The sequence below is a fragment of the Scyliorhinus torazame genome, chromosome 1, assembly GCF_047496885.1.
Source record: "Scyliorhinus torazame isolate Kashiwa2021f chromosome 1, sScyTor2.1, whole genome shotgun sequence".
In the NCBI taxonomy this organism is placed as follows: domain Eukaryota; kingdom Metazoa; phylum Chordata; class Chondrichthyes; order Carcharhiniformes; family Scyliorhinidae; genus Scyliorhinus; species Scyliorhinus torazame.
The window spans coordinates 167,089,149-167,102,196 of record NC_092707.1 but is presented as its reverse complement, the minus strand read 5'-3'; the positions used below and the strand labels follow the sequence as shown (position 1 = coordinate 167,102,196).

At 45.4% G+C, this 13,048-nt stretch overlaps 1 protein-coding gene across 7 annotated transcripts in view; it reads left to right on the top strand.

Moving 5' to 3' along the window:
- srrm1 (serine/arginine repetitive matrix 1) overlaps positions 1 to 13,048 on the top strand; it is an 83,135-nt gene that overhangs the window by 52,800 nt on the left and 17,287 nt on the right. For 6 of the 7 annotated variants that reach the window (XM_072501116.1, XM_072501114.1, XM_072501115.1 and 3 more), the window contains 3 exons: positions 1,621 to 1,889; positions 2,278 to 2,358; positions 5,331 to 5,417. In XM_072501116.1, coding sequence (XP_072357217.1) covers positions 1,621 to 1,889; positions 2,278 to 2,358; positions 5,331 to 5,417 — 437 coding nt within the window. The remainder of the gene's footprint in view (positions 1 to 1,620; positions 1,890 to 2,277; positions 2,359 to 5,330; positions 5,418 to 13,048) is intronic. The other variant, XM_072501113.1, reaches the window with a different exon arrangement.

Genomic DNA, 13,048 nt, shown 5'->3' with positions numbered 1-13,048 from the left:
GGCGGGATCAAGGCAGGCCCTGGCTTGGTTGGTGAGCCCGTGTTGTCCGCCGCACTCAGTGTGGTGGAGGATTCGGGCCGGGAGGGCAACTGTCCGAAGGCTGTCAGCCGCCCAGTGTCAGGAGCGGAGGGTGCTCATGAGGCTTTCTGCATTGGGTGCAGGGCTTACTCGTGCCCGATACTGTGTCGCTCCTCACCCCCCCTGGAAGACCCCTGTAATCTGGCATATCATAATTGAAGGTTCTTTTGTTTTTCTGCCTCCGTTAGTTCAGGCAGTGTCCTATTGGGCTCCTCCCTCCCCACCACCTTCCTTTCCCTTCTCTCCCCACCACACCTTCCTTTTCCTTCTGTTGGTAGAGGTGAAGGTATGTGGTCTCTCCAGCGCAATGTTTAGTGCTTGTACCGGTTTTTTTTTTTTGTACAACTGTACTGTGAACTGTTTTAATAATCAGTATATTACCCCCCCCCCCCCTCCCCGTACATTGGTAATGAGGGTTTCTCCAACACTAAATTAGTGTTTGTATCGTTTGGCCTTGTATATATTTTTTTACTCTTTTAATAAAAAGATATGGACAATCCACCCACCCTGCACATCTTTGGGTTGTGGAGATGAGACCCACGCAGACACAGGGGGAATGTGCAAATTCCACATGGATAGTGACCTCGGGACGTTCCTGGGTCCACAGCGTCATGAGGCAGCAGTGATAGCCAACGTGCCACCTACAATTTAAATTTCTTAGATTTTCAATTTCTTCTGGTGTACTCTAGCAACCTATGTCATAAATGTCGCCGTCATACTGTAAAATTGCTGTTCTAACGTTGTGACAATGGAGTCTACTTTTTGGAGTTCACAATAGTCTGCACATTCTGCAAATCTGTTTTAACTTTGACCAAAACAGCTATTCTCCCGTTCAAATTCCAAAAGTTGGTGATTCAAATAATTTTCGAGAAGACATCCTGATTTGGCACTTAGTAGAATTGCTTGTCATGTTCTGCCTGTAACGTAGGGCATTTCTATGGCATTGTTCTCTAGTAGAAATTGATAATTGAAATAGCACAGATCTACTGATAATTTGTACTTCACTCACCCACAACCTCTGAGAGAAAGACTGGTCTTTAATAAGGCCAGGAGTCCTGATGTGACCTTGTAAGGGGTGGAGTCTCCTGACTGCCTTGAACATGGCCGGTGATGTGGAAGAAGCTTGGCCAGGTGTGTGGGTGCTTCCAGGCCTTAAGTTGCTGTCTTCAGCTGGTAAAAACAGCCAGGGGGAGTAACTTGGGTTGGGCTCGAATCTGTAGTGCTGTAGATCCTTGGGGGGAAAAAAGATTGTTGGTAGTGAATTTTTTTGTCTTAAAAGTGACTTGAAACTCATGTTGTCAGCAGGCCATTTTCCAATTATTCCAAAGTCAATTTGTTAGAGTTAATGTCTATTGTCATGTGCTCTTTCCAAGGGCCGGTGCAGACCCGATGGGCCAAATGGCCTCCTGCACTGTAAATTCTATGCTTATTATTATGTTGATTGCTCTCCCAATTTCTGTTCAACCAATAGAGGGCGGAGGCAGGCAGTCGTAAAATAATATAAAAGAAGTTCTACAGTATGTTTCAACTTTATTCCCGCAGGCGCCGATCTCCCTCAATTTCCTCCTCGGGCAGTAGTTCCTCTTCCTCTTCCAGATCAAGGTCACCTCCAAAGAAGACAAAACGCATATCAATCAGTCCACCCCGAAAACCTCGCCGATCTTCTCCATCCCCTGCCACTCCACCCAGGAGACGACATAGGTCACCTGTGTCTACAACAAGTCCAATTCATAAGGGACCACGATTGTCATCGCCTCCACATATGAATCGGTCAAGGAAAGGTTACACTTCTGTTTCTCCTCCTAGACCAGGTAAATTTTATCCTACCAACTATGCAGACGTATTTGGCATTTTAAGAAATTAGAACACTTGTTTTCTGCAACCTAGATTTAAATAAAATTATTTTCTCTGAAGTAGTGGATTAATCAGATTTGAAAGGCTGGTTCTTTTCACCCTTATTAGAGTGCACAAATTGAAATTCAGCCCTGATGATCAGTTGGATTATTTTATTTTAGATAGTTTCAATCTGTTACTAGTACATTTTGTACCACATCTTACTTTTTACCTAGTCCACTTTGGTAGAAAAGGTCATCCAAACTGTCCTTTTAAAAATAAGATGCAGGTAACATGTTGTCAGCATTTTCAGATGCTCCGATTAATCTAAATACTATTTAGACTATTTAAATTATTTTGTTACAGCACCAAAACGGAAAGGGAGCGTGAAGCATGATTCTGTTTCGCCCCCTCCTAAACCAAGAAGATCGGAACCGTCAGACTCTGGTTAGTGTTGCCACACTTTGATGGATGTGGATGATTAGTGATTAAATTACTGTCAGCTGACTTGTATCAAACAGTATATGATGAAATGTGATTCTGGGTGCTCTATTAAGTACAAATAATGTGACCTGAAGTCCCCCCCTCAACTGCAGTTGTAATTTGATCCCAATGTTAACTCATTTAGTGTTGAGGAGGATGAAGTTTATTGCTCTGTTTTTGTTCAAAATGCCATTTTCTTCCTATAATTCTGTTCTGTTCTTGGTCAGTCTTCGATTGGACCAAATGGTTTATAACTTTGGCATCCTACTGATCCGAGATCTCTGGCCCGATATTTTTTCCATTGCAAAGAGTGCGTATTTCTCATCTTCTGTTTCTGTCGTTTCATCAGATTTGTTGATACCTCATTCACATTGTTTGTCACCTCCAGACGCTCTACTCAACTATTCAGTGCTCACCTGGTTAACCTCCCATCTTCGACAAACTTCAGTTCACCCCAAACTTTGTTGCCAGCATTCTGTCCAGTTTGCCGATTAATCTAGTTATCCTATAGTGCCTCTAATTTAAAGTTCTTGTCATTATGTTTAAATCCCTTAATTCCTTGCCGCTCCCTGTCCCTAACTTCCAGTCGCTCAGACCTCACCAACATATTCTGTTCTGCTGACATACCCAATTCACCCACCATTGACAACAATAGCTTTAGCCATTTAGGCTTTGCATTCTACAATTCCCCTCTGAAACCCTCTACTTTCTCTCACCTTTGTGTAGCCTTCTTTAATTTTTTTTGATCAAGCCGTTGGCCTTCCTTCCAAGTGGCTCTTTCTTAGGCATTGCATCTATTTTTTAAATTTTGTGTTTTGTGATGCATTTCTTTGCTGGAAGGGTTTTAAAAAATTCTTAATATAGGTGGTGCTAGCAAAAAGCTACATGTATTGCTCTTTGAGAGGATGCTGGGGTCCTCTATTCAACAACTGCAGTCCAAATGGCTAAGTTGCTGTTAGGAAAGTTCTGTGACTTCAGCCTTGTGACAGTGAAGGAACAATAATCTTTGTTCAAGTGACTTGGGGAGGGGGGGCTGAATCTGGAGCTGATGTTGGCCTCGTTTTTCTTTTCCTCCTTTTGGTGGAGATTGTGGGTTTGGGATATGCTGCCAAAGAAGCCAAGCCATGAGGATTTGCTGCAGTGCATCATGTTGATAGTACATAATGCAGCCAGAGTATGCTACTGGTAGGGAGAGTCGATGTTGTAGGATGCCAATAAAGTGGACTGTTTGGGCTTGAATAGTATTCGTACAAGAACTTCACCCATCCAGACAAGGGAAAATGTTCGGTCATAATCCCGATTCACATTTTAAACAGTATAAAAGCTTTAACTAGTGAGCAATTGAGCCACTCAGCGTTAAATATCAATCTCTGGTAACCATGGCATTTATTCGACCGGCCAACTTTGATTCTGGTTATTGATTGCATCAGGAGGTTAATGTGACTTATGTCCTCAACTGTCATGGGGAGGTGGTTAGTCTCTCTTGCTGGGGATGCTCATTGTCTGACACTTGTGTGGCATGATTGCTACTTCATAATCTATGAAGCCTGCTGCATTTGAATCGTAGAAAAATATGTGCATGGACTACATCCTCACCAGAGAAATTATGACTGGACCTCAACATAATGATCATTAGTGAAGAGCCTCACTTCTGACCTTATGATAGAGAGGAGGTCCTTGATGAAGCCACTTTGATACTTTGGCCGAGGATGCTGCCTGCAGGAATGTCTCCAACAATATAAGAACTAGGAACAGGAGTAGGCCATCTGGCCCCTCGAGCCTGCTCCGCCATTTAATGAGATCATGGCTGATCTTTGTGGACTCAGCTCCACTCTCCGGCCCGTACACCATATCCCCGAATCCCTTTATCCTTTAGAAAGGCATCTATCTTTTTCTTAAAAACGTTTAAAGAAGGAGCCTCAACTGCTTCACTGGGCAAGGAATTCCAGAGATTCACAACCCTTTGTGTGAAGAAGTTCCTCCTACACTCCATCCTAAATCTACCTCCCTTATTTTGAGGCTATCCCCCCTAGTTCTGCTTTCCCCGACCAGTGGAAACAACCTGCCCGCATCTATCCTATCTATTCCCTTCATGATTTTATATGTCTCAATAAGATCCCCCCCCCACATCCTTCTAAACTCCAATGAGTACAGCCCCAGTCTACTCAACCTCTCGTCATAATCTAATCCCCTCAACTCTGGGATCAACCTAGTGAATCTCCTCTGCACCCCTCCAGTGCCAATATGTCCATTCTCAGGAAAGGAGACCAAAACTGAACACACTACTCCAGATGCGGCCTCACCAACACCAATATCCTGGGCCTATCTTCCTTTGTGTCAGGAATGTCTCATCACTAGCATCTTGCCCCCGTGATCCCCATTGCCTTCTGTTTTACTAGGGCTCCTGGGTGCCCCAAACTGTCAAATGCTGCCTTGACATTAAGAGCAGTCACTGACACCTCCATTTGAACAAAGGCTGTAATGAAGTCTGAAACTCAGTGATTCTGGCTGAACTCAAACAATGGAAGAAGATAACTGATGACATGCCACTTGATAGCAATGTTGATTCCTCCGTGACTTCGACTGGGAGCAAGCTAATGCAGCAATAATTTACCATTTTGGATTGTCCTGCTTTTTGTGTTCAGGACATGCATGGATAATTTTTCCACTATGTTGAGATGTCAGTGTTGAGCTGTACCTTGACAGCTTAGCTAAGGGTACAGCTATTTGTGGAACACAGGCTTCCTGGTCACTCTTACGAGTACGAAGTTTGTAACTCCAGGTTTGTGTTTGTTATTTGTTTTTGAAATATAGTGAATTGCTCCTTTGAGCCAAAGTGCAGCTAATATTTATTTTAATGCTCACAGCCTAGTTTGTCAAGTTGCAGCATGTGCTTCCAAATTGAAAACAGTTATTAGAATGTTTTATTGTTGCAGAAGATGATAAAGGGGGCAAAGCTGCAGGAGTGGAATCAGTGCAGCAGAGACGCCAGTATCGCAAACAGAACCAGCAGACCTCTTCAGGTGGGACTCTTAACAGTTGTTTTTAAATCGCTTCGCGTTTATGTTTTTAGAGGTGTCGCTTGACCTACTACATTAAATGTTTGAAGATTTAAATGAATTTGTGACTACAGATAACACCTTGGTACTAGAAAGGGAACAATTTCACTGCAAGACTGTAATGAAGATTTAGTATTTGCATTTGTTATCTACAATTGTTGTGGAATCCGTGTCGACAAGAATATTCGCAAGATTAATTTAAAATTCCCACTGAAGTTAGATTTAGAGACTGCCAATTCCGTTGGTCACTCGTGGATTCCTCCATTATGGCAAATAATTGAATTTCCTCTGCAGTTCGGATCTTGAATAATTAATGCATTAGTATTCCAAAGTATTATGCAGAGTTAACTTACTGTCATCATAGAAAACAAACTGAAGCAACAATAGTAAGTGGAATATTAACTGGAGTGTTCAGCTTTGACCAGGTTCATATATTTGTAATCAGAAGTTTAAATCAACCTTTGTGTGAAGCTTCAGAAAAGGAATGAGGAGCTTAAATCAATCTTAGTGTGAAGCTTTGGAAAAGGAATGAATGATCAAATAAAAGAAGTGAAGCAAAGTATCTTGCTTTGGAAAAGGGTGTAAAGTACAATGACAAACCTAATTATAACATTCTGTAATTGTTCTCGTTTTTGTAGTGATTTTCAATTATAATCTTACCGTGTAGGACCCTACAAGGTTTTATTTCCAGTAGGCAATATGGAATGAGATGTCTACTAGGCTATTTTCAGTGCATCCAGTATTCCCAATTGTGATGCTTTCCCCAACTAATTCCCTAAAAAGGGGTAAACGTGAACTTTAATTGGATACTAAAGCAAGTAATAGAACTGGATTAGATATGTATGTGCAGCTAAAAACTGGAACAACAGTTATTATTTGTAAGACATCAAATAAATTCTGGATGCAGTAATTGTATTTGGGGTTCATTTAGCTCATATGATATTTGTTATGTTGCCTGTTACCATTTTTATCACTAATCTGTGACAGTGAAAAAGGAACTGGGAGGGGAAAAGAAATACTAATATTTCTCAATACTCAGTAAGACTTGTGACTGCCAGAAACTGTGTGGACTCATTTCTGACTATTGGAAAGTTGAGGCAAAGGCACAAGGGATTAAGTATGGAACTATGCACTTCATATGATGTGACTCATTCAAATTGTCAGAATTACTTGGTTCATAATTTGGTTCATAATTTAGTTCATAATTTACATGTTTTAGATGATCACTCATGGTTTTAGGAATTGTAAGTTCATAAGACATAGGAGCAGAATTAGGCCATTCGGCCCATCAAGTCTGCTCCGCCATTCTGTGATGGCTGATATGTTCCTCATCTGTTATCTACAATGCTACAGACCAAGAGCTGGATTGCAAAATCAGCCAGAGCATCTCCCTAGAACACATGACTCAGGAGCAGGAGTAGGCAATTTAGCCTCCCAAGCCTAACACCCTCAATGTGATCATGGCTGATCCCCTCATGGCCTCAACTCCACTGTCCTGCCCATTCTCCATAACCCTTCAACCCATTACCAATTAAAAATCTGTCTAACTCCTCCTTAAATTGACTCGCTGTCCCTCCACTGCAGAGTGCATCCACTGCATTCTGGGGTAGCAAATTCCACATTCACAACCCTTTGGGAGAAGTAGTTTCTCCTCAAATCTGTTTTAAATTTGCTTCCTCTGATTCTAAGATTATGACCTCTCATTTTAGAATGCCCCACAAGAGGAAGCATCAAATCCACCTCTACTTTATCCATGCCCTTTAGCATCTTGTATACCTCGATTTGATTTCCCTTCATTCTTCTAAACTCTAGAGAGTATAGGCCTAAACTGTTCAATCTAGTGAACCTCCTCTGAACTACCTCCAATGCCACTACATCTTTCCTCAAATAAGGGGACCAAAACTGCACAATACTTCAGATGCGTTCTTACCAGTGCCTTCTATGGTTGCAACAACACTTACCTTTATACTCAATTAATTTTGCTATAAATGCCAACATTCCATTTGCTTTCCTTGCTAACTGCTGCACCTGCATGCTCGTTTTCTGTGACTCATGCACGAGGACACCCAGATCCCTCTGCATCGAAGCACCCCGAAGTCTCCCTCCATTTAGATAATAAGTTGCCGTTCCATTTTTTTGACCAAAATGCATGCCTTCGCACTTATCCACGTTAAACTCCATCTGTCACAGTTTGGCCCACTACTAACCTATCTACATCCATTTGTACAGTTCTTATTTCCTCATTGCAACTTACTGTCCCACCTATTTTTGTGTCATCTGTGAATTTGGCAATAGAACCTTCCATCCCTGTATCTAAGTTAATGTAGATTGTGAATAGCTGGGGCCCAAGGACTGAACCCTGTGGTGCCCCACTAGTTTCATCTTGTCATCCAGTAAAAGACCCATTTATTCTCTGTCGCCCGTTCGTCAGCCAGTCTTCTATCCAAGCTAATAAGTTACCCCTATTCCCATGTGATCTCACCATGTGAGTTAACCTTATGTGTCACCTTATCAAACGCCTTCCGGAAGTCCAGATATATTAAATCTACAGGATCCCCATTATGCACTTTGCTTTTTACATCTTCAAAGAACTTGAGCAAGTTAGTCAAACATGATTTGCCCTTCATAAAACCAAGCTGACTCTGATGGATAGCGCTTTGGCTTTCCAAATGTCCTGATATTACGTCCTTGATAATTGATTCCAACAATTTTCCAACAACAGATGTTAAACTAACTGCTCTGTAATTTCCCACATTCCTCCCTTTTTAAATAAGGGCGTTGTGTTAGCATTTTACCAATCCACTGGAACACCTCCCGTGACCAGGGAATTTTGGATTATTATAACCAAAGGATCCACTAACATTTTCATTTCATTTAATCTTTGCTACCACTTTAACACCCTAGGATGTCAGCCATCAGGCCCTGGGGACTTGTCTGCCCTCAATCCCAAGAGTTTGTTGAGTACCGTTTCCCTATTGATGCCAATTGTTCCAAGTTCCACCCTTTCTATTACCTCTGAATTGCCCATTCCTATAGGAATGGTTCTAGTGTCCTCCACCGTGAAAACTGAGGCAAAGTATTGATTTAGCATTTCTGTGTTCCCCACAATTAATTCACCAGTTTCATCTTCCAAGGGACCAACATTCATCTTAGCGACTCTCTTCCCTTTAATGTACCAGGAGAAGCTTTTGCTATCCTTTTTGATATTCTGTGCTAGTTTTCCCCCCCATAATTTAGCTCTTTTTATTACTTCTTTTAGCAGCCCTTTGTTTATGTTGGAAAGTTTCCCAATCTTCCAGCTTGCCACTGGCTTTTGCAATATGATATAATTTAGTTTTTGTCTTTATAATATCCCTTTTTTAACAAGCATTTTATTAAGACATTTATGGTTTTATAACAGTAAAAGATACAAATACAAATGTAAACGTAGTTCAGTGCGTAACACATCTCTCCATCTCCCACTATTCCCACCTAATCTAAGCCTAACCCCAACCCCCCTTATTGAGTCTGCTGACAGTTTAGTTTTCTCCGAAGAAGTCGATAAACGGTTGCCACCTCCGAACGAACCCTAACGTTGATCCTCGGGGCAAATTTAATTTTCTCAAGTCTGAAAAACCCAGCCATGTCACTAACCCATACACCAGATTTTGGGGGCTTTGAGTCCCTCCACGCTCGTAATATCCGTCTCCGGGCTACCAAGGAGGCAAAGGCCAAAACGTCAGCCTCTCTTTCCCCCTGGACTCCCAGATCTTCCGACACTCCAAAGATCGCCACCTCTGGGCTCGGCGCCATCCTCGTTTTTAGTACCGTGGACATGACATCCGCAAATCCCTGCCAGAATCCCCTATGCTTCAGGCATGCCCAAAACATGTGGACATGGTTTGCAGGCCCTCCTGCACACCTCATACACCTGTCCTCTACCCCAAAGAACCTGCTCATCCGGGCCACCGTCATGTGTGTCCGGTGAACCACCTTGAATTGTATCGGTTGATCCTGGCACATGATGAGGACTTGTTGACTGCTCAGAGCATCCTCCCACAGGCCCGCCTCAAACTCCTTACCCAGTGCATCTTCACATTTACGCTTTAGCTCGCCTATCTGAGTTTCCACCCACTCCATAAGTTCTTTATAGATTTTGATTATCATTATCTCTTACCCTCCCCACCCCCATTCCAGAAACTACCTTGTCCTGTATCCCCTGAGGCGGTAGAAGCGGAAAGGTCGAAACCTGCCTTCGCACAAAATCCCTTGCCTGCAGATACCGAAACCCATTCTCTCCCGGCAATTCAAACCCCTCCTACAAATTCCCTCCTCCAAATCCTCCAAACAAGGAAAGCTCCCATCAATAAATATATTCCCAAGCCTCTCAATCACTGCTCTCTGCCACCTCCGGAACCCCCCATCCATCCTCCCCGGGACAAACTGGTGATTACCACAAATTGGAGCCCACACCGACGCTCCCTCAACTCCCATATGTTTCACTGCCCCAAACTCCCAGGGCTGCCACCAACACTGGGCTTGTGGAGTACCGGGCCGGCGAGAATGGCAAAGGAGCCATTACCAATGCCCCCAAACTTGTGCCCTTACATGAGGCCTCCTCCACCCGTTCCCACACCGACCCCTCCCCCACTACCCACTTTCTAATCATGGCTATATTTACTGCCCAGTAGTAGTTCCTAAAGTTTGGCAGTGCCAGTCTGAGTTTCTTTACTCGCGGTGTTTTACCCACCCACAAAAACCCCAATATCGCCCTATTCACCCACTTAAAAAAGGCCGTTGGTATGAAAATAGGGAGGCACTGGAAAACAAACAAAAATCTCGGGAGGATCGTCATTTTTATGGTCTGTACCATCCCCGCCAGTGATAACGGGTGTAAATCCCACCTCTGAAATTCCTTCCATCTATTCAACTAAGGGGGCAGATTTAATTTATGTAGCTGCTCCCAACCCCGTGCAACCTGAATCCGCAAGAACGCAAACTCCACCCCCCCCCCCCCCCCAACCATTTCAAACAGCAACTCCCACAGTCTCGTCTCCTCGCCTGCCTCCTTGCTAGGATCACAAAAACCTCGCTTTTATCCATATTCAGTTTGTACCCCGAGAAACGGCCAAATTCCCGAAGATCCGCATCATCTCTCTCTCTCTCTCTCTCTCTCTCTCTCTCTCTCTCTCTCCCCCCCCCCCCCCCCCCCAAGTGGGCCAGAAATATATCCCCCCCCCCCCGGGACAAGCTCCTTCCAGTCCTTTGACGCTCACAGCGCCATCGCCAATGGCTCTATAGCCAGGGCACACAGCAGAGGGGAGAGGGGACAACCCTGATGTGTCCCCCGGTGCAGTCTAAAGTAGACCGATCTCACCCGGGTCGTCCGCACATTCGCCACCGGCGCCTGGTACAGCAACCGAACCCAGTCAATAAAACCCTGCCCAACCCAAACCGTTTTAGAACCTCCCACAAATAATTCCATTCCACCCGGTCGAAAGCCTTCTCCGCGTCCATAGCGACCATCACCTCTGCCTCCCCCCATCGGAGGGCATCATGATCTCATTCAGGAGCCTTCTAACATTGGCTGTTAGCTGCCTGCCTTTAACAAACCCCATCTGGTCTTCCCCTATCACCCCCAGAACACAGTCCTCTTATCCTCGAGGCCAGAATTTTGGTCAGCAACTTGGCATCGACATTCAGTAGAGAGATTGGTCTATATGACCCACATTGCCCTGGGTCCTTATCACGTTTCAGAATCAATGAAAAAACACCCTGCTTTCCTCATTAAATGCCCTCGCCAACAGCAGGCACAGCATCCCAGAAAACTTCTTGTAAAATTCCACTGGGTAGCCGTCCGGTCCCGGGGCCTTGCCTGCCTGCATGGCCTCCAATCCCTCTACTACTTCTCCAATCCTGATCGGGGCTCCCAACCTCTCCACCAAGCCTTCCCCACCTTCGGAAACTCCAACCCTTCCAAAAATTGCCTCATCCCCTCCACCCCAGCTGGAGGCTCCGACTCTTACAGCCAACTATAAAACTCCTTGAACATCCCATTCACCCCCACTGGGTCCAAGACCGTGTACCCCCGCTCTGTCCTTCACTCTTCCTATCTCCCTGGCCGCCTCCCTTTTCTTTAGCTGGTGTGCTAACATCCTACTGGCTTTCTCTCCATACTCATATCGCCCCTCTACCCTTCCTCAACTGCCCCACCGCAACTCCCTGTGGATATCAGACCATCTGTATATTCTGCCGCTCCTTCGACAGTCTCGCCTCCGGTGCTTCAGAATATCTTCTGTTCACCTGGAGTATCTCCCTAACCAGCCTATCCATCTCTGCCCGCTCCACCTTCTCCCTATGAGCCCTTATCAAAATTAGCTCCTCCCTAATCACAGCCTTCAGCGCTTCCCATACCATTGCTGCTGAAACTTCCCCAGTATCATTTATCTCCAAATAATTCTGGATGGCCTCCCTCACCGGTCTGCACACCCCCTCATCCGCTAACAGCCCTACATCCAATCTCCATTGCGGCCGCTGACCCCTCTCCTTGCTCACCCGTGGATCCACCCAGTGTGGGGCACAACAATCGACGAGTACTCGGCATCCACCCCAGCCAGCGTATTAAAGTCCCCCCCAATATAATCAACGTATGTGAGTCCAGGTCCGGAATCTGTGCTAACACCCGCCTTATAAACTTCGCGTCGTCCCAATTTGGTGCGTAAATATTCACTAATACCACTGGCATCCCCTCCAGCTTCCCACTCACCATGACGTACCCTACCCCCTGAGTCCGCCACTATATGTACCTCAAATGACACCCGCTTATTGATCAAGATTGCAACCCCCCTCTAGTTTTAGAGTCTAGCCCCGAATGAAATACCTGCCCGATCCACCCCTTCATCAGCCTAGTCTGATTCACTGCCTTCAGCTGTGCCTCCTGTAGCATTGCCACGCCCGCCTTCAGCCTCTTCAAATGTGCGAACACGCGAGCCCTCTTGACCGGCCAATTCAGCCCTCTCACGGTCCATGTGATCAGCCTGGTCGGAGGCGGCAACCCCCCCCCCCCCCCCCAAGCCGATCAATCATCACCCTTCTTAGGCCAGCCTCCAGCTCTCGTCCCGCACCTCCTCAGGCCCGCCGTCGGGCGCCCACCGTCATAGAACAAATCACTCTTCTCCCTCCTTCCTCTCTACCCCCCCCCACCCCCCCCCCCCCCCCCCCACCACTACCAACAAAACAACAATCTCAATCCCCATATCAAACTGGTCACCTGCTCGCTCCGCACTGTGCTTCTGTGAGTTGGACCACCCAGCTAGCCTGATAGCCCTGCCCATGGCGCCAAGCATTCTACCCCCCCCCCCCCCCGCTCAAACTTACATGGGCAAAACATAACAGTCCCCAACAAACAAAGAATAAAATTCCACCCCCCCCCCCCCCCCCCCCCCCACAAGAACAAAGCTAACCCGCATACAAAACTGAGCAACGGCCCAAAAACTGGGACAAAAAGAAAAGAAATTTATCAGCATAGGCACAGAAGTACTCACCCCCAAGTTCAATGTCCTCCATCATCTGCCAGTCCCCTGTCCTTAACAAAGTTCATTGCCTCATCCGGCGAT